This window comes from Eublepharis macularius, chromosome 13 (assembly GCF_028583425.1).
Source record: "Eublepharis macularius isolate TG4126 chromosome 13, MPM_Emac_v1.0, whole genome shotgun sequence".
NCBI lineage: Eukaryota > Metazoa > Chordata > Lepidosauria > Squamata > Eublepharidae > Eublepharis > Eublepharis macularius.
The window spans coordinates 54,735,094-54,756,276 of NC_072802.1; the positions used below are offsets into that span (position 1 = coordinate 54,735,094).

A 21,183-nucleotide genomic window follows, 5' to 3' on the forward strand; every position below is an offset into this window, starting at 1 on the left:
CTTTAAAGTGTAGGCCAATGGCTAGGGAAATCTCTGAAACCAGAGGGATGTCAGGACTTCAGGGTTCTGTCACTGAATTCCTGACATCATTTCCTAAGCCCATCACTTGCAGAAGGCAATATATGCCTAATTAGCACAGATGACAGAGGTCAGATTCTTTTTCTAATTGCAGAGTGTACTGAAAGCTATTACTGTTGCTGACATTGACCTTGGAAAGCTCTGTTCAATTAAAGGGAGAGCCCCACAAGAGCGGAGGCACAGTCTTGAGCATCCCATTCATTTCAGTAGGATTTGAGCAGGAGAATATCCTACAGAACTGAGGGCCAAGCTGTGAGCTGCATACATGCAACTGAGCCACAAAACAAATTAAGCACCAGAGGAGGAGGGGAATACTTAACCCTCCCCCCCCCACCATTCATTTCTCCATTGCACATTCCTGATGCCCTCTGAAATACACCTTTGAAACAGGGATGTGAGTGACAGACAGGGAGGAGAGTTGCGGGGGTGGGGTTGTTATAGCAAAGAGAAGCCCAGGGAGAAAGTTAGGCATCCTTCCCCCCCTATTCTTCCACCCCTAGAGTGGGTTTTCTTGTAAAATGAGCCACTACTGCTGCATGTATTTGCGTGTGTCGCTTTTTTCAGTTTTTAGCTGAAACCAGGACTGTTCCTTTGATGCTGACAAAGTGCAGAGGCGGAGTCTGTTCCGGCCTGAAGGCATCAGCCTTCTGCCCCATGCAAACATTTGCCAAAGCGATAAGATCACATTTCAAACACAAGGAAATCAGTAGCCGTGTTGGAAACCATGAAGCTGCCGAGGCAGACCAAAGTCTTCCTGTTTGGGGAGATGGAGGATGTTTATGTTTTCATTCAACATTGTAAGAAGTTTGACATAAAGCTAATGTTTATTTCGGGGGTGGGGGGCGGGGAGCCTGAGCTTGAGTCTCGAGACTCACATCATTCAACCCTCCTTTGAACTGCATGCTAATGAAAGCCAGAACATTTCCCAAGTCAGTGTGGATTCTTCCCATTTTGCAAATGTTTCTCTCCCCCCATCCAGAATGGCTGTGCCTGAGCAAAACCAAGACTTATTTAGAGCACTAGTCTGGCCCACAGTGGGAAAGAAACAATCTGGCTGCATACTTATTTACTCACACATGAAGTTGACTCATACAGAATCAGACCACTGGTCTATCAAGGCCGGCATCATCTACTCAGGCTGGGAGCGGCTCTCCAGGGTCTGAGGCAGAGGTCTTTTGTATCACTTACTGCCTGGTCCTTTTAACAGGAGATGCGGGGACTGAACTTGGGACCTTCTGCGTGCAAAGCAGCAGCTCTTCCAGCGATCCATGGCCCCTTCCCATACTCAAAATGCTATGTGAAACTGCCTTTTGTTGAGTCAAACCACTGGGCTTTCCAGCTCAACATGGCTGTCTGGCACAGAGGTCCTTCCCAACATCACCTGCTATCTAAGATTCTTTAGCTGAAGGTTTGAGCCTTGGATCATGCACATGCAAAGCACGGGTCTTCCAACCAGTCCCAGGCCCTCCCGACAAATCTATCCCTCTGCAGTATGCACAGGGCTACAGCTGTAAGGCTTGGTAAAGTGGAAAACTTGAGTCAGCAGAGACTATTTTTAGAGTGTGCAAATATCTCATTGTCACTTATCTCCTTCCTATCTACCCTCGCACTGTTAAGAAGACAGGCACTTCAGGACGGGAGAACCAAAAGGCAACTGACCAATTGCCAGCTGCTCAAGGGCAAAAAAAAAAAAAGGAGTGTTAACCTTGCCATATAAAAACCCATTTTTCGCTTGTAATTGTTGTTCCAAGTTTAGTGCTGAAGAGGAATCCCCCCCTCCCAAGTACACAAATTAAAAAGTGGCGTAAAAGTGTCTGGTGGGCCAGACGCCACTCAGATGGCTCTTTCATTGCCCACCCAGAACACAGATAGATTTGACACTTGGCTACTTGCTCCAAATTGCACACACCGCTGTGGGGCACCAAGTTTATACGGAAACCCTCAGGGAATATCATTTGGAGCAGAAAAAACAAAAGGCACGGAAATACTCCTCTGCTTGCTGTTTTTCCACTCCCAAACGAGTTTCACCAAACATTTTTCCAATTAGATAAGGATCAACAGGCTACCCTTATACATATTTACATGTAACGGCTTGGACTCTGCATCTGTTCTGGAGATCATCCTGGCCTACAGAGGGCGCATCCTCTGGCGTCAGGCACGTCACCTTGTGCAAGGTAATTTTTTCCCCAAGGAGCCCCAAAGTGACCAGACGATGACCAGACGACGAGCTCCGCAACAGATGAAGAGAATCTCACATGGATCCAAAGCGTAGGATCCAAGCCAGTGCGTCTTGTGGCCTTAACTTGTGGGGGAATACTAGGGTGGCAAGTGTGTCGCTCAAACATAAAATTTCTGAATAAAAATCTTAACGTATGTAGTAGTATGCACCCTTTTATCAAAAACAGTATTTTAAATGACTGAAGAGCTGCTTTAGGGTTATTTAGAGAGAAAGTGTGTTGGAGTTGTCATGACAGGATGTCATTGTCCCACTGTATACCGTGTTGGTCAGGCCCCATCTGGAGTATTGTGTGTTCTAGAGGCCTCACTTCAAAAAGGATGTGGACAAATTGGAATGGGTGCAGAGGAGAGCAACTAGGATGATCAGGGTCTGGAGACCAAGCCCTACGAGGAAAGGCTGAGGAACTTGGGAATGTTCAGTTTGAAGAGGCGGCGGCTGAGAGGAGACATGATCGCTCTCTTTAAATATTTAAGAGGCTGTCACTTAAGAGGAGGGAAGGGCGCTGTTCCTATTGGCAACAGAGGCTAGGGCTCAAAACAGTGCGTTTAAACTACAGGAGGGAAGGTACCAACTGGACATTAGGAAAAACTTCTTCACATTAAAAGTAGTTCAGCAGCGGAATCGGCTGCCTAGGGATGTGATGGGTTCCCCTCATTGGCAGTCTTCAAGGAGCGGTTAGACATACTTGTTGGGGATGCTTTAGGCTGTTCCTGCATCAGGCAGGGGGTTGGACTAGGTGGTCCATAAGACCCCTTCCAACTCTTATGGTTTTATGAGTTACAGGCAATAGGCAACACAGCCTTTATATTAATGTCCTTTTCAGAAAAATTAGTTTCTCCTCATTTTGGTGAACAGTGCCAAAATCCTGTAGAATCTTACCTTGTGCCCTTAGCAGGATATAATTATTCTTTAGTTAAGGAAGTTGTGCCTCTGGATCCTAATTTTAAACCTAAGCTAACAATTTTCGTATTTTGATTGGTTCTGAGGCACTTCAGAGAAATCAGTTTGGGAGAAAGGGACAATGAAGATCCATTCCACTGTAACTTTTCCCATTATCCTTTCAGGAGGAGGGAAGAAACATGTTAACATCCGCCCTGGTGAAGATAACAAGACTGCCAGATTGCCAAGAGACTTTGCTCTTCAGAGCCCTTAATGAAGCTGATGTCAGGTTGGGATGGAGGGGGGTGGGGGGGACAGAGATAGCATGCAGAGTCGCAAGCAAGCAAGGGACATATTCTTCTCTGTGGGAGCCCTTCAGCAGTGTTAGGGGTGAGATTTGTGTGTTGAAAAAAGTTTTCTCACACACAGCTAAATTGCAGGGTGAGAAGGGATTGTCTGCTGAGAACAGACAATTTATATTAAGAAAACCAAAGCGCAAACACATTCTGACCAAAAAGTTATAAAAAAAATACAGGCAGAGTAAGGATTTGGAGAATCCGCTACAATAAATGTGGGATCCGGCCAGAGAATCAGTAAACCTGGTAAAGTATAAAAGTGCTAAAGAACTTTAAAGAGAAGGCATGAGGAGAGGACTGATCTTTTCAGTGGACAAACCTGAAAGCCCAAAGAAAAGGCTAAATTACTCTGAAGGGAGGGATCACTAGCCTCCTCCTCTCAGGTCTGTGGGCAGGATGAATCCATCTGGCTCTCATCCTTTTGTTTCTTATCAGACCAAAGACGTGATGAATGGCATCTGTTGGGTCCACATCTGAGAGAAAGGGCCTGTTTGCTGCTCAGAGGGAGCTGGGGAGACCACTCTCTCACCAAAGGTATCACAAGGAGGCGTAACACTGCAACCCTTAATCGCCAAGCTGAGGACACAACTCGTTCATTTTGTATTATGCAATCATGCCTCATTATGAATTTGTGGAGTTGCCTTGTAAGAACTAAGAGAGCAGGTCCCTCAAGGCTCAGCACTGCCTACTCTGGGAGCAGCCACTCTTCAATGTTTCTGGTGGGAACGGACCTTTGGACACTTACCGTGAAGGGTCCTTCTCCTCTGAGGAAAGGAGGACATCTTGGGTGATTCCCACCATCCAATCAGGGAGGCAGGAACTAACTTTCTTCCTCTTCCTGTCTAGCCTGTGGGACCACCCTCTCTTCAGTTCAGGTGACTCCACAAAGCAGTAACATTGAATTTATCATTCAGCAACTGTTAATACTGAGAGAAAAAATACCTGTTGCATTAACATGTACTGTAAATAAAGCATAACCCGGAGGAGGTATAAGAATGAGGCAGCAGGGTAGAGAAGGACGGAGACCCGGGGAGGGCAAGATGTCCTCCTTTCCTCAGAGGAGAAGGACCCTTCACGGTAAGTGTCCAAAGGTCCGTTCTCCCTCTGAGGCGGAGGACATCTTGGGTGCTCCCAAAGCAGTTTCCAGTTTCTGGGTGGGATGTGGTCTTCGTCCATGATCACGCACTGCAGTACTTTTCCACTACAGTCGCTGTCCGCTGAATCATATAGATTCGATCTGTAGCATCTTAATAAGGTCAAGACTGACAAACTTGCAGCCTTCTTCTACAAAAGTGTTCCCGTGTAACACTGCACTGGTAGTAGCATCCCTCAAAGAGTGAGCTGGTATCCCACAAGGAACCTCTGCAAAAAGAGTTTTTAGGAGTTTCGATAGTGTATGTTTTGCTATTGGCACCTACTGCTGCTGAAGACATTTTCTTCCCTAAACTGAGATGAGATATATTTAAGAACAGTAAGACTGACTTTCTAAATTGCAATATTCGGAGCAGAGGCCTTAATCCTCCTTCTGACATCTAGGTTGTGTCAGAGCCCCTCCCTAGTCTATTTAGGGTACAGGTATAAATATGGTAGCCTTATCTCTTGCAAACTATGCAGTTTGGAATACGGTTTTGGAAGACAGTACGAGGCATCACCTTACTATTGGGAAAGATACAGAGTTCAGGTCTGACTAAATCTTCTGGCAGACGTGAACATAATAAGGAAGATAGTCTTCATTCTCGGCCTTCTCAGGGGAACATCCTTGACTGGTTCAAATGGATGCTTGGTCAGGGCTGTGTAAAATGTCTACTGAATGAGGGCTTCCCAATAAGAGTTGTAAATTCTGAGCATAAACTGTTTTCTGAATGCTAGGAGAATGTCGGCCACCTCTCAGAAATATTCCCATCTTAGGAAGGTGTTCCTTTCTATTTCCACACGGTTAAGCAGAATAAGTCTAAATGAGAGAGCCAAATCGGCCCCTGCTGTAACTTGACCGGATAGGTCAGTAGGATGAGAGGTGGAAATATCACCATCTGTTGGAGGGTGGAAAGGCATGGTCTGTTACTGGTAAGGGTAGTAATACATAGAGGAGGCCTAATGGCCACTGCAATGTCAGGGCATCTGCTTGTGAGTAGAACAAATCTTGTCATGTACCCCAGTAGTTGATGGCTGTGTTGGGGCGCACACAGGTTCATGAGGTGTTGTGAAGTGCAATGTTATGAGATGTTTCTTAAGGGACTATACCCGTTGTCCCCTCAGCCAGTCTGCCTGGGCATTGGATATGCCTTTGATGTGTACAGTTCTGATTGAAGCTAGGTGACCATCCTCCCAGGTAAGTATCCTTGCTGCCACCTGTGTCACTTCAAGGTCTTGAATCCCCCCTGCTTGTTTATATATATTTTGTCTGCAACCTTGTCCATACAGAGCTCTGAACTGGAAAAGGGCCAGACAAATTGCTCCCCTTTCTACGTCATTGATAGGAAGACATGCCTAACCTGATTCTTACACCTGTAAATAATTTGTTGTTCTTGAAGGATCATGAATCTTTTGCTTTGTATTGGGTTGGTGACCTTAGCTCAGATGGGTTTTGATCTGAAGTGGTATCTGAATGGGAAGATCTGTCTTCTCCAAGATCTGTTGTTAATCAGATCTAAGTAAGGTCTGAAGTGGTCTTGCCTATAGACGACCCCAAAGGTATTGCATTGTAGGTAGCAACTAGCAAACCCATCAGTTTCAGTAGTGTTGTGAGAAGTGATTTTGCACTCTGATGACAGTCTCAGTCAGCAGTTTGGTCTTCCTGACCTTTTCTTTGGTGAGGGATAGAAAAAACCCTTTTGGTGACTGTGATCTAACCCAGGTGTTCAAGCTTGTAGGAACTGAATGGTGAATTGAGTGTTGTGGTGAGATTTTCTCTTGAACCGATCAGGAGATCATCTGGGTACAAGTGAACATGAATACCCCGTCTCTGAAACGTATGATGGGGATGAACATGAATTTTGTAAATACTCTTGGTGTGATGGACAGGCCAAAACAGGATGGCTCAGAACTGCCAATTTTGTTTTTATTATTATTATTATTATTATTATTATTTATTTGTTTATTTTAAAAACATAAAATCTTAGATAATTTTGATGGGCTGTCAGAATTGGTACATGGAGGTATGTCTCTGTGAGATCTGTAGATGTCATGTGTTCTTCTGATTGATTAGTCACTGCGACTGAGCACAGAGTCTCCATTCAGAAGTGATATAATTTGATAAACTTGTTCAAAAAACTTGAGGTCTAATAACACCCTCCAGTCCCTATTCTTTTTAGGGACTGAGAAGAAGATTGAGTAGACCCCTTTCTGGAGGGCAGCTTTCAAATTGTATGGAATAGCCTTGTGAGACTATGTGTAAGGCCTGCCTGCTTGTCAACCTAAGCTTGATGGTAAAGAGTAGTTGGCCTCTCACGGGACAGCTAGCAAGTTCTGTCTTAGAGATCTGGGTATTAAGGTTGATCTCTTTCCCCGTGTGGAGAACTGTCTGTTTGATCTTGGGAAAAGGTAAGCATTATCCCCACAATACAGCTGGAGAGCTGGGACTGAGAGGACTGGTTTATCCAAGACCATGTGGCAAGTTCATGGCAGCGGTGAGAAGTAAACCTGCAGAGTACTGCATCACTGTTCAGTTATTTAACCGTTATACTACAAGTGTGGTCTTAAAAAGATACACACACCCTTATTAAAGGGTTGCCTAGATTAACCTCAGGATGGCCATTTGGAATCTTGTCTGGACCTTAGTAGTGTGTGTTATGAATAAAAGGCTGAGGCCCAAAGGCTCTCCTCTCAGACTGTTTGAGTGTTTTTGGCAACACATTCTTCTGTCCTAGGTCCCAATCTAGATCTTTCCCAGGGCACCCCCAAATAGCTTGTCTCTCTGAAAGAGGTAAGCCAGGATGATAATTTTAGAGTGTGAATCTGCTGGCCATGCTCTTACTCAAGCGTGCCAGCTTGTCACTGCTGTCAAGACCATAATCCTAGAAGAAAAAGGTAAATGTATCCAGGATGATGTCTGTCTTGAAGGTATTGGCCCTTACATTTCTGTTTGCCCCTTCAATGGGGACAGCTATTGTTGTACAGGAGGAGTTGGATCAGTTTCCAGATCCATACTCCTGACACTCTTGAGGCAATAGAGACAATAGCTGTAGCCTTAATAGCCATGGTCACGGACTCGTGAGCTCTTGTTAGCATGGCCTCTCTCTTCGTGTCTAAGTGGTCTCTGACTGATCCTTACCCATCTTCTGACCAGAGCCCAGATGACTGAAGAGTAGCCACTGGAGGTTCCATCGCAGGTACCTGCAACAACTCATAGCAAAAAAGGTAGTAAGTACAGGGTTTTTGGGGGGGGGGGGGAGACCAAGTTTGGGGATTATTAATTGGCTTATGGTGTAGAACACTCAGCCTTGAACCTTCTCCACAAATATTCTGGAAATGGGAGGACCTTTCCTGAGGAACCTTCACGAGGAAGTGACTCGTTTCCCTGGGCTGGATTTAGTATTCCCAGTCTAAGGGTCCTACTCCCCCAAGGCTAATTTTTACAGCTCTAAGGCTGAGAATGTCTTAGGTGTAAATACTGGTAGACCTCAGATTCTGACAGCTGGACTGACTGTTCTGGTAGGGATATTTCTTCCTTTTCCACATCTGAAGGAATTCATCCTTCTCCCTGTCATTACAAACTCCATCTGAGGGTGATTCCCCTGCTCCGTGGGGATCCCTGACTTATAAGCGTTACAAACTGCCTTATTCTGACTCAGACCATCGGTCAGTGTTCTCTCCTCAGACTGGCAGCAGGTCACCAGGGTCTCAGAAAGAGGGTTTTTTTTTTTTCCCCCTCCTCATCTACCTAATCTCTTAAACTGGAATTAAGGGGAACAAACCTGGATCTTTTGCATACAAAGCAGAAGCTCTTCCACAGAGCTACAGCCTTACTCATGGAGGGAGGAGGAGGCAGACACCACACCACTATTTCCTCTCTCCTGGTTAGTCTTAAGAGTTAAAAGGTTCAAAGACACCAGCAAAATTGCGCCCTTTATACATTACCCATCTGACAGGGAAAGGCAGGGCTAGATCCTGTTGTAAAAGCAGGGCTAAATCCAAAGGGGAAAGGCCTGCTGTAAAATCTCCAGGCAGGAGATTGGCATGGGCACATTCACATGGAGCCAGGGTGGAGGAGATTCCTGGAATCTTTATAGGGCCAAGGTGCTTCTGACTGGTAAAGTAACAGGATTTCCTCCCTCACAGCCAGTCTAATTGCTGACAGGAATTCTGGAGGTATAACATGCTCAGGGGAACACTTACGTGGCCCTCCTGGGCTTGTCGGCTGGAGCTCTGGGTGTCTGGATTATGTTTCAGCCATGTTTCTCCTGCCAGGAGATTGGCAAGCGCATTGCGTTGTTTCCCGCCAAAATTGAGCTCCACCGGGTGGTGCTGTTCTCAGCTGGCTGGCTGAGGCACGCTGTTTTAACAAGCTCCCTCTGTGGAAGAGGGGGCTGTTGAGAGGCCTGCGTCTCTTCCAAGGCCATTTCCTTGCCGGGGAACACATACAGCCTCAGAGGCATGCTGGTGCCGGCTGGGCCTGTTCCCGCCATCGGTAGGACGGCACTCCATGGGAACAGCCCATATTCTCCTTGCCAGGGAACCCATACAGCCTCAGAGGCATGCTGGTGCTGGCTGGGCCTGTTCCCGCCACCGGAAGGATGGCTCTCCGTGGGAACAGCCCAAATTCTTCTCCATGAAGCTTTCCTCAGAGTCCGATGACTCTCTAGAGACCATCTCGTCCTCTTCTTTTCTTTCTTTGGCAAGAGGAGTAAAAGAAGAGGAAATGGGAGGAGAGTAAGGTAATGAAGTAAGTAAGGAGTAAGGTAAAGAATGATTTGAGGAAGAAGAAAGATAAATAAGAGATAGAGAGAAAAAAGGCAGCAGAGCTAGTCTGCTGCAGAACTGCTCTCCCTGGAGGCAGGAACAGAACTGAAGAGAGGGTGGTCCCACAGGCTAGACAGGAAGAGGAAGAAAGTTAGTTCCTGCCTCCCTGATTGGATGGTGGGAATCACCCAAGATGTCCTCCGCCTCAGAGGGAGAAGGGGGCTTTCCCATCCTTGGAGATGCCCGCAATTGAACCTGGCACCTTCTGCAATGAAGAAGCATGTGCTCTGCCACCAAGCATATACCAATTATGTTTTAATTCCCTCTTACTGCTACCCCACCTTGGAGGCCATGTTATTAGACAGAAAGGAGGTATACACCTATTCAAATAAATCCATACTAGGTTCTACTATGTAGGTCACAGCAGCCGTCACTCTTGTTGACATGTCTCTTTTGCTAACTCATTCTGCTTGCAACTGTGGCAAGCCCTTAGGTTGGTTCAGATATAACGCCAAAGCATTGTTTGGCTGTGTGTGAACAAGCCTTGAATGAGCTTCTTTATCTACCTCCTTCCCTCAGATGTACGTTATGACAAGCTAATCACTTACTTACTCGTTTGTGACAAACCATAGCTTCCAGTAACAAGCAAACTGGATTGCCTGAAAATCAGTACTGAATACTGGGAACCTATGTTTTCAATAGTGGGTTTGCATGTTAAGCGCAAACCGCAGCGTGCCAGTTCTAAAGCAGTGGCGAACTGAGGTAATTGACCAGCTCGATGTGTGCAATGGAAAGCAGAGGAGGGATTGCCCAAGGAGACTCATTCGTCATAGTACCAAACATTGGCTTGATGTCTGCCCAAGCCGCTGAGCTTAGCACAAAAAAACACTGGGCCCAAATGAGAGGAGAGGAGCACTTTGCCATAACGACAACACAACAGCCAGGAAAGCACAAGCATCTTGTAAGTCACCAAAGAAAGCTAAGCTGCAAAGCCACACACAGATTTCAGTAATTCAATAATTTATTCATCTAAAAAAGTGTGTAAAAGTATATAGCTCTCATCCACAAGGTATATATGAATGACATTTAAAATGGAGGTCTTTTATTTATTATTGTTTCTTCTTTTTATCAAAGTCTTTTTTTTAGTGTATTGTACCAGCGATATACTGTAGATTTAAAATGAACCACATAGTTCTTTTTTGTTTTGTTTTGTTTCAAATTGTTGGCTAGATATAAAAGAGGCTCACTGCAAAATGCTCAAGGAAAAAAAACTCAGAACTCCCCAAGAAATGTACAGCTTTTACATTAAAAAAGGTTCGGAAATATACATACAGGCATGCCAGACATCCCCTGCGCAACCCCCCTCCCCTTTTGCTCAAACTGTAATAATTCTGATTTCTGCATGATTTCCAAAATTAGAAATTAAAAAAAATAAAATAACTTTTTTCACTCTGTAGGAAAGCCAGGGCTTGTACATTTTCAGATTAATTCAGTAAAAAACTCACAAGTAAAATAATGCATATTTAAGGGAAATATTATACAGATTTTTTTTCTCACACTGAAGTACATAAGATTTTTTTCTTCTTTTAAAATCTATTGCCATTCATTTATTTTTGCACAAAAATGTATAAATATGTTACCAGTTTTCTCTTAACTTAAAAAAATTAAATAAAAGCAACACCAGATGAAAACAACTCCTTAATGCCCCCTCCACGCATTTGTGAGGCAGGGGGGATACTAATTTTTGCATTAGAACTGGATCACTGGGGAAGAAAAAACCCCTTGATAAAAACAGCCCATTAGAAAAAAAAAGCTAACTAGAATCCAAAGTTCAGGTGAATCTTGGGAACAAATAAGCCCAAAGTAGTAAAAGATGCCTTTACATAGTCTTCCTCACCATTAATTATTTTGTATACAAGTTTACAATCTTCATCTTTTAATGCTCTTCAAAAGGCCTTGAGAATTTTCCTTTCTGATTAAGAAAAAATAGCACTGCAATATTCTTAAAATCAATTTTACACTGTTTACATTAGATACAAATGGTTTCGATATATCTGATTCTCCTCCTGTACATTGCAAAGGTTCTCCCAGGTGGACGGCCTCGAGCGGAGAATAAAATGATCCATTTACAGGGTCCTCCTCTGACCAGTCCTTTCTCACTCACGCATGGGATTAATTTTTTTTAATAATAAATTTGATTTAAATGTTACATCATCATTTCAAGAAAAATATTCCTTTAAAATTCATAGAACTTTTAATTTATTATTTTTTTTAACCAGAACAAGACAGACTTTTGGAAGAACTTCAAAAATGGTAAGAGTATTCTCTGAGGACGGCCAGCTGGCCAGTCCCCCTTAGCACGACTCCTCTTCTTAGAAGCAGCCCATGCCTGCTGCACAGTGCAACAACGAACACCAGGAACGGGAGTTTACGTAATAAACCTCTCAGATCCTAGAATTAAGGAGTCACAAAAATACTACGATTTGCTTTAAACTTTTTAAAATGGCAAACATTTTAACTAAACCAAGTCATTTTTCCACAACAGTGGTTTCACTTTCAAGTACTAATTTAATGATATAACTTTTAAAAATTATTTCTTTGAAATAATATTTTTCCTATAGACAGAAAAAACACACCAGATTTTAAACTGACTGAGTGTAAACAAAAAGTATTCTTCGATACAAATGGGGGACTAGCCTGTCCCAATTTGTGGATGACCCAGGCTTTAGGAATAATTTTGAAATTTATTACAAATTCCTCCAAATTGTTAAGTCTTTCATTTTGACATAATGTCAGACTCTAAAAAAGGTTATAGTTCCCCACTGTTCTCAGTTATCCTGCATCACATTATCATTCATCTGACTTTTTAAAACCTCACTACAGAAAGTCCTTATTATTCCAAAATGTCCACTAAAAACTGGCAGCTCCTAACCAGTCTTGCCAATTTGCTCTTCCTAACTGATATTTGGATTTTTAATGGGGTTCGCCCCTTTTTTCTAGGTCAGAAGAGCGAGAGGTATGTCGATAAATAGTTCTATGAAGAACAGAGCTGGATCACCTACTGTACCTGGTCCTCTATAATTTAAAATAGCCCCTATAAATAAATAAAAAAAAACCCTTAGAATATCTCCAGACCATTCATATCTACATGGACAGGTATTAAATGCAGGCATTCATCCCAATCCACTTCTGACAGGAATTCCAGGTAGAAAGAAAACTTGTATTCTTAAACTACTAGAACTGCTAAAGTCTCATTTTATTGGTTTTCAAAGAACATCTTCGGCTTTGGACCTCCCAAACTGGTCACAACATGATTTTGCTCCTGAGGATGACATCTGCTTCTTCTCTTAAGCAAAGCGATCCATGCACAGGAACAATGCCATCTTCTCTGTGGCCCCGAGTTCCACAATGTTCAGCCATCAAAATTAACACTAGCTTGATGACACTGTGATACATCCACTGTCCAAGACTCTTGACAGAAGTGCCCACATGCTCCACTCCTAACACTGAAGAGGCCCTTCCATTACTGTGGCAAAAATAAAGCACGGCTTGGGCCCTCTGAGGCTGGTCTGAAGAGAAAGAGAGTTCTAACCCTTACAAGGCCATGGCACGTTTCTCATGAAGGGGATGACCCATCAGGCGCTTCTTCTCTATTAAAGTATATTCATGATGGCATTGTATAGCTGTGTGAGCACCACAAAATGGACAGGAAGGCAGGAACTGCGGTCCTGAGTTGCAGGGTTGCATGTGAGCCACGACAGTGCATTGTACTGTTCTAGAACAAACCTACAGAAGACAGATGGAGAAAGAAAGAAAGGCACATCAAGCTCTTAGCTGCTCTTGGCCAGGAGGAGGCTTTTCTAGGATCCATTCTGAGGGTTTTATACCATCAAACTATTTTTTCCTCTACAATCCTCTAAAGATTTGTGGAAGACTGGGTTGGGGTTAGTGTAGAGCCACAAGTTCTTTTCAGGCAATTTTTGGCTCAAAACAGGGTGAGGATGGGAAGAGGGAGGGAACTTTCAAAAGGTCTCACGAAACCGCAGCTGCCACATTTGCTTTTGCAGGCACTGGTGCTTCAAATGATCCCAGTAGCAACCGTGTTCCCTGCTTCTGCACCATTTTCTTCTCTTTTCAAAAAGCTACAAGCTTCCCTTATTCCGAATGGCTTCAGACAACCACATAGCCAAATTTCACTGAATTCAGAGTGGCACCTTATGACCTTTTTTTTTTTTTAAAGGACACCAAGGAATAGCAACATTGCCACCCCTCAGAAGCTGAGGGGGAAGCACTCTGGTGTTTACAGACCACCATCTCCAGAACTGCCAGTGTTGCCTAAGAGTGGGGAGGGGAGCTTTCAGCTCAGCACCTAGGTAGGTTCTTGTGAAGTAAGTTCTAGATGCAAAAGACAGGCAGTGATGTGATCTGACAGCCAAAATAAAAGTTTCTACTTTTTTTTGGTACTGAAGAGTTTTCAGCAGAGGCTTACAAATACTTGGCCATGAAAGGATAGATCAGACATTCAGTTTTTAAAAATGCTCTTTCCCTGAAGTCCTCTCCTTGGAAGAAGAGAGAAGCACAGGCTTTCCTTAACTGTGCAACAGAAGCATCAACGGCTGCTTAATCTTCATCTTACCCAGTCTGGCAGCTATGACTGGAAATTCCTGCAGCTGCAACGCTTAGGTGTGGATTTCCTAACAGTAAAAAAAGCTGGGACCCCCTTTTGAAGTTCACCTGCCCCTGCCTGTAAAGGTCTGCAAAATGAGCCCTTAAACTCTTTCTAAATGAACAGATTTACAAGGACAAAAACTGGTTAAAATCATCCAGAGCAACCCACAGGACTGGGGAGGGGAGAGGGAAAAATGAAAACGCAATACTTGGAAGTCAGTTACCTCAGGACATCTGACGTGGTTTTAGAGTCCAAGGGGTGGGGAACCCTCTGAGTGTTCCGGGCAGGGAGGAGCTCATCCATCTGTGCTACAGAGATGTGATGATGCAGAGATGCCTGGTTGAGGGAGAAGACAGACATCATGCAAACGGGTAACAGCTTCCTTCAAACTTCATGACAATCACACGGATACTAGTAAGCAGCACCTCTATAAGGTGACACAAGCAACTGTCCTATTGAGGGCTACAACAAACTGACTTGCTTCTCCTCTCAAAATTGCAGCACCCCCTCCCTACCAATGCCTAAAAGATGACTCTGAAAGGTACTTAAAAAGGCTGCTGCGAGCAGTCGTCAAACAGAGTTTAAAACTGTGCTGTACAAACCAGGGTGGTTGTGGGGAGCTCGATAAACCCGCCATTCAAGGCCCCATCATTTTGGTTTTCTCAGCCAATCAGCCCAGAGTACTGCATTGCACAAGCATATCACATGACAGCAGAGCTTGTTGAAGAATGAAGACCGTGCTACTGCAATCATCCTCCTTTCTTGCAAAACTAGCTGAACTGGAAATGGTACTGTTATTTTTGTGTTGGGGTGGGGGAGTGTCCCCTCAAAGAGTGGGCTTTACAGGACCAACCACTGCTTTAGTCCATCAACAGAGGCTGTGTCATCCACAGGACACATTCTAGACAGCTAATGGAGCACAGCAGACTTGACCTGGAGAGATCAGTATTCAAGCCCCATAGGGATGGAGCCTGTTCTCAGCCTAGCATCTCTCGAATCATAGAATCATAGGATTGGAAGGTACCTCTAGGGTCATCTAGTCCAACCCTTACTCCCTGCCCAGAAGATGGCAAAATACCATCAGGATCCCTAGCCAAACTGGCCTGGGGAAAATAGCTACCTGACTCAAATGATTGTTGTAAAGACAAAAATGTAAAAACCCCACATAAGCCATCCTGAGCTCCTTGAAGGAAAGGCCAGAAAGATGTAAATAAATATATTCCAGGCTGAAAACTGCTCAATCATATTTGCTCTGTCTCCTTCTGCCAGCCAACAAAGCTGCTTTATACTAGGGTCAGATCTTCAGTCCATTTGGCCTTCCATTCACTACTCCAGCTTGCATTCACTGCCCAAGTCTTCCAGTGGAGATTCTCAGCCCCGCTACCCAAGATCTATTGGCCTATGGACATGGATAACTGTCACAGGGACCTTCTGCATGCAAAGCATGTGCCGTACCATTGAGTTATAGTCCCATCTCTCCCAAAGAAAATACTAAAACTGGTGCCTGTACCATTAGCATTGGAAGCTGAATATACTGCTGATCAAGTACAGCTGCATTTAGGTAACAGGGCTTTCTACTACTCAACCAAGTACAAGATACTCAACAAACCTTTAGAAAGAGGGGGCACTGGTTTTGGGCCTGCGGACAGGATGACCAGAACCACTGAGGAAGGTTCTCAGCTTTGGCAGTAGAGACAAAGTACCCCAGTGCAAGAGGCTGCTGCTTCAGCTCTTCAGGGGCTTCCCGGGAGAGGAGACGTTCTCCTTGGCTCTGGAGAAAAAAAGAGGAGGAAAGGCAAATCAGACATCAAAAGCAGGTCATCTAGGTGGATATGCAATAAAATGAGGGAAAGGGAAATCCAATTGGCCTGTAGTTGGGAACATCTCTCTGAAGGATCTGGACAGAGGCTGATGATAAAAGTTAGCAAACTACAAGGCCAACCTTGGCCTTCCCCCAGAATCTTGCAAGTATTACTCTTTGCACATTTTTCTACTTTTGCAGCATTCTAAATTAACTCAAGAGGCCGCACACCACATTCCAGGTGTGTAAAAAATGGCTTCAACTTGTACGTTCTGGAGAAGATTAGCCAAGGTGGCTCTGTTGCAGGAACATGCATTGGTCACAGGTACATCTGGCAGGGACCCAACACAATGGTCTTCTCAGCTACTTCTCCCCCAGAAGCTTCACTTAGCTCTCTCGCTGCTCTTAACTGAAAAGTTAGCATCCTGGAGCCTTTTGAGAAACAGACTGAGATTTTATCCTTGCCTTTTAGATGTTCTTGGTTTTATATTCTGCTGTTTCTGTTTTACTAGGGTTTTTTGTTAGCCAGATCTTAAACAGATTTTATTTTATTTTATACTTTATTTGTGAGCTGCCTTAAGTGGGGATCATGTCTAGAACTGAAGCATACGAATCAACTAACAAAAAATAAAGTGTGAATTGTATCAGCTCCACAAAGCAGACTGGGCTCTAATTTCGGCAACTATGATTTGATAGAAAATGCAGGCACTGACAACCCCATGGATCAGCCACTATTTAAACGACTTGGCACGAACTGGTAGCAGAAAACTGTAGACGTTTTTTTCCTCTGATGTTCAAAACAGGGTGACTGAGAACCTCCACATGGAAGGGAAAATGATTCTCAGGGCCCTTACATGACCTCAGCCACAAAGTAAGCAGAAGTGGAATTTTTTCTTGCAGTCTTGAAGATAATGCAGAGCCTTGAAGATAATGTAAACTCCACAGAGAGATCCACCATTTAATACAAAAATGTCCCCTGCCCCGTACAGGAGAGATCCTGTTAAAGCAGAGTTTCTTTCTGCACCAAACTAAGCTATCAGTGCAGGTTCTCAGACAAATACATTCCTCATCCCATAATGTCTTAAAATGCACATCAAAACATGCTGCAATGAAAATTCAACAGCAGGCTATGAAAGTGATCCACACTTGCAAAGGTCAGCAATCAATTACAAGGGCCGTGGATGAAGAGGTGGGGGGGGGGTGATCACACACTGCTGGTTCTGTAAAAACAAAAATTACACCTCAATTACCAGAGCTGTGTTAATGGTTAAACAAAGCTGCTTCAAAAGGCATTCACCTAGAAGAGGCCTCATCAGGTTTCCAAGCTCCCTGATCACTCATTTTATTGTAGTAGAAACTGAAGCAACATAGCATTGCCACAAAATATGGAGTATAATCTCCAAAGACTGCTAAAATTTGGTAGAAACCATTAACAACTTTTTTTCTGAATGACCTGGGGACTGAGCATACAACAAAAAGCCTACAAGGATTCTAAGATGCCAAGAAACAAACTAACACAAATTTTATTTGGGGGGGGGGACATTTGTGAACACAAGTGGATGTTGCAATATATTTAGTACTAGCAACAAAGCCTGTTATGGGGGAAAATACAACAGGCCCTAGAAAACTGATTTAGCAGGGCCTTGCTGCGGGGCCTTGAGAGTGTGGCGCCGCTGGGCCGGACCTCTCCACCACCTCCACGTCCTACATCAGGTGGCTCTAGAGGCTGGAAGTGCTGCCGCGGGCAGCAAGCCCCCTTGCGTGCTCCTGCTCCCTGCAGATGCCCGATTTGGCCCCAACTGGGGAGGAATCAGGTGACTGGAAAGGCAGTGAGCACTGCTGGGGAGGGGGGGGGCAGAGCCTTGGCATGCTCTGGCACCATGCAGCCAGCTGCAGAGGTGGGGAGAGCTGCTGGGGGGGGGAGGTGGCAAGTCCCCTGCCATGCTCCTGTGCCCCAAAGTTGCCAGATTCAGATCCAGAGGCCAGGTCTACTGGTGCAGCAAGGAAATGAGAGGTAAATCTGGCCTCCAAGGCAACAGAGGCCAGGTCTACTGGCTCTGTAAAGGAATGGTAGGTAGATCTGGTGTCTGGGATTACGGAGGCCAGGTCTATCTGGCCAGCAATGGAATGGGAGGTAGAGCTGGCTTCCAGGAGTATGGAGGCCAGGTCTATCAGCCCAGCAGAGGAACAGGAGGTAGACCTGGCCTCTGTAGGTCCAGAGGCCAGGTCTACTGGCCTAGCCAAGGAAGGGGAGGTAGACCTGGTCTCTGAGGGAACAGAGACCAGGTCTACCAGCCCAGCAAAGGGATGGGGGAGAGAGATGTTGCCTTAGTTCACTCAGGAGCCAAATCAGGCGGGTTGAGTGGCGGGGAGCATTGCGGAGGGGGAATAGGCGGCCTGGCATGCTCCTGCGCCTGGTAGCCACCTGATTCAGCCCCACTGGGGCCGAACTGGGCGGCTGGAGCAGTGGGGAGCATTACCGGGAGAGGGGAAGGGAGGTGGCCTGGTGTGCTCCTGAGCCAGCCTCTTCAGCAAGCCCTGTTGCCAAGGACTGACCTCTTATCCCCACTAGGGGTGCACAAGTGTGCCTGCGCTCTGGGATAGAGGTGAGTCATCAGAAACACAGCTTCCCTTTTATAGGTATAGATAATGATGTGAATCTCAAAAAATGAATGTTAATATTCACAGGGGAATGGGAAAGAACCTCTCATACAAATCGTATAGACAACTTCTCATTTCCAGCATTCCACATCATTTACAGCAACTGGCAGGATTGTGGGAGGTTCCGAAGCAGTTGTGGCAAAAAGAAGAACTTGGACAAAGTGAACAGTTTGACCACTTCAATACTAGTCACTGGATTAAATTCATAACCTTCAGAATTTAAAAAAGTAATTCACTTTTGAGCGGGAGAAGGAAACAGATGTTTCTCTTAGCACTGTTGTGAAATTCACAGATGTGAAATCACTCAGGAGAGCATCCTCAGAACCTTTCTATTGACTTTATTATCCCCATTATCCTCCATTTATTTGGAGAGAAGATGAAGCAACACATATGCTCACAAAAAAACACTCTTAAGTCCTGCTGCTGCCAGCGTGTTCAAAGTACACTTCCTGCAGATTCTGTGAGTTTTTTAAAGCAAAGGATCATGGACATATATAATAAGCCCCATGAATTGTCTTGCACCACAGATACTGCAAGTGTTGAACTCTGCTAAACACCTCGCATTATGCTAAGTTGAAAGTTTTTTTAAAAAAAAAAACGCATTTTCTTTCTGAAATTAACAAAATTAATTTGCATTTTAAATAAGCTTTGAAGTTGGAACGAGCCTCTTAAAAGCCACTTTAAAGTAAAATTAACTACTGAGCTGTGAGCACCCTGGGCTAAGAAAACAAAATTTGCATAAAATTCCAGCACCTGGAGAGCCAGTGTTCCAATGTGTGGTTTTATGATTAGCAGAAAAACCCTCTTCTCTTACAGAAACTCTTACATGGAGACTTAAATCAGCCCCATTACCAAAATGAAGTCCTTAAATATGGTCTCCTGATAACAAGGGTACCTGAGTGCACTGTAGAAGAATCACCTTAGCGCTACACTACCATGATTGCTGCTGGATTCCAAGAATTTATTAATGCACACAATATTACTTGTTCAGACCTCTACAATGAAGCTCCTTGGGACTGAACCTGAAGACACAAACAGCTTGAAAGAAATACTAATATAGAAAGCTAAATCATTAAAAAGGTTAGTACATCAGCCACATTACTTTGGCTCAGAAGTCAAAGACACTTACCCTACTATGCTGGAAAGATGGTCCTACTCCAATCCCAGAAGGAGAGCCAGGGGAAGGAACAGGGGAGGAGTTTGGAGATGAATGCAGATTCCCAGTGATTAAAATTCCAATGTCATTGTCCATGTCATCAGGGAATGGAAGGTCAAACATGTCATCTGAAAAAGAAATAAAGGCAAAAGAAGAGATAAGTATCTTTAACTCATGGTATACAGAATGCCTTACATTCCATGTGACACTTGCTGATGTCATGCTTTCAGAAAGAAAGACATTCCTACTCACCAGTATACTAGCCATGAACTTGCAGCCTAAAAAGGGCTATTAAGTAAAAAGTGGCTTGCAGCCTTTTATGCTCAGGGACACTGCCTTGAACCCTTCTCTCAGATTATTACGCTCTACAAGTAACTGATATAAACTGCTCACAATATAAAGTACGCTGTTTCATATAAACAGAAGTAGCAAAATCTTCCCACAAGTAGGTTGTAGCAAAGGAATGGTGGCCAACAGGGTAGAGTCCTGCATGGAACTATTTACATGTTACCCTTTCGATAATACCAGGATAAATTACTATGATCTGATGAGGTAAACTGGAGGTGACAAGCAATGGGATTTGAACATACATGTTTCTATATAAAGAGGCAAGTTGTTGGGTATGGCTCAAGAATGTTTCAGGTTTACCCTTAAGGAGTTTTTAGTAAGTAATTTAGAATCTGTTTACTACAATTCAACTGCAGCAATAGCTTTATTTGTTTAATTTAAAATATCTGTATCCTGTCTTTTTGTCCAATTAGAGCCCTCAAAGTGCTGATCAAATAAAAAAAATTAAAATCAACTTTTAAAAAAGTACTATATATACAACAGCAATTAAAAACTAAAAAGAACAAGGGTCAGTAAGGGAACACCAAAAGAAATAGGAAAGTGTTCACCTGCCGCTGTAAGACAATGCGTCTCTCTACACAAAACCTCTCAACACAAGAACACTCAAGTGTAGTGAAATGCAATGTTAGCCGGGAAATGTAGTTTAAAAAGACAGCCAAGGGCTCTGTCAATTTCACCTCTTTACACAGAGCAGGCAGGCAGAGATCACTCCTCAAAGGGTTTGTTCATTTCATCTTCGCCTCCCGGAAGGTTCTGTTAATTTCATCTCCCCTTCGGGAAGACAAAAATGAAATTAAAAAACCCTCTGAGGAGCCATCTCCACCATTTTAAATCACTCTTCCCAGCTAATATTGCATCTCCCTACACTTGAGCGTTCTTGTGTAAGATGTCTTGTGTAGAGAAACTCAAAGAAAGAGGGGGATAAACAAATTTCCCCAAGGCTGGGAATTCCATCCTTTTTGTGCCACAATTGAGAAGGTCCTTTCTTGGGTTGCCACCCATCTAGCCTTAGATAACAGGGGCACCTGAAGGTGAGTCCGTAAAGATGGTCATAACAGTCGTCCAGAATCATATCGGAGTAGATAGCTCCTAAGGTAT

General features: G+C 44.1%; 1 protein-coding gene across 1 annotated transcript in view; it reads right to left on the bottom strand.

Moving 5' to 3' along the window:
- Nucleotides 1–10,736: 10,736 nt before the first annotated feature.
- Nucleotides 10,737–21,183, bottom strand: part of MED13L (mediator complex subunit 13L) — a 262,028-nt gene continuing 251,581 nt past the window's right edge. Inside the window, exons 28-31 of the mRNA XM_054995924.1 lie at nt 19,711–19,865; nt 15,729–15,890; nt 14,343–14,455; nt 10,737–13,236 (exon numbers count right to left, since the gene is read on the bottom strand). Coding sequence (XP_054851899.1) covers nt 13,104–13,236; nt 14,343–14,455; nt 15,729–15,890; nt 19,711–19,865 — 563 coding nt within the window. The 3' untranslated portion in view covers nt 10,737–13,103. The remainder of the gene's footprint in view (nt 13,237–14,342; nt 14,456–15,728; nt 15,891–19,710; nt 19,866–21,183) is intronic.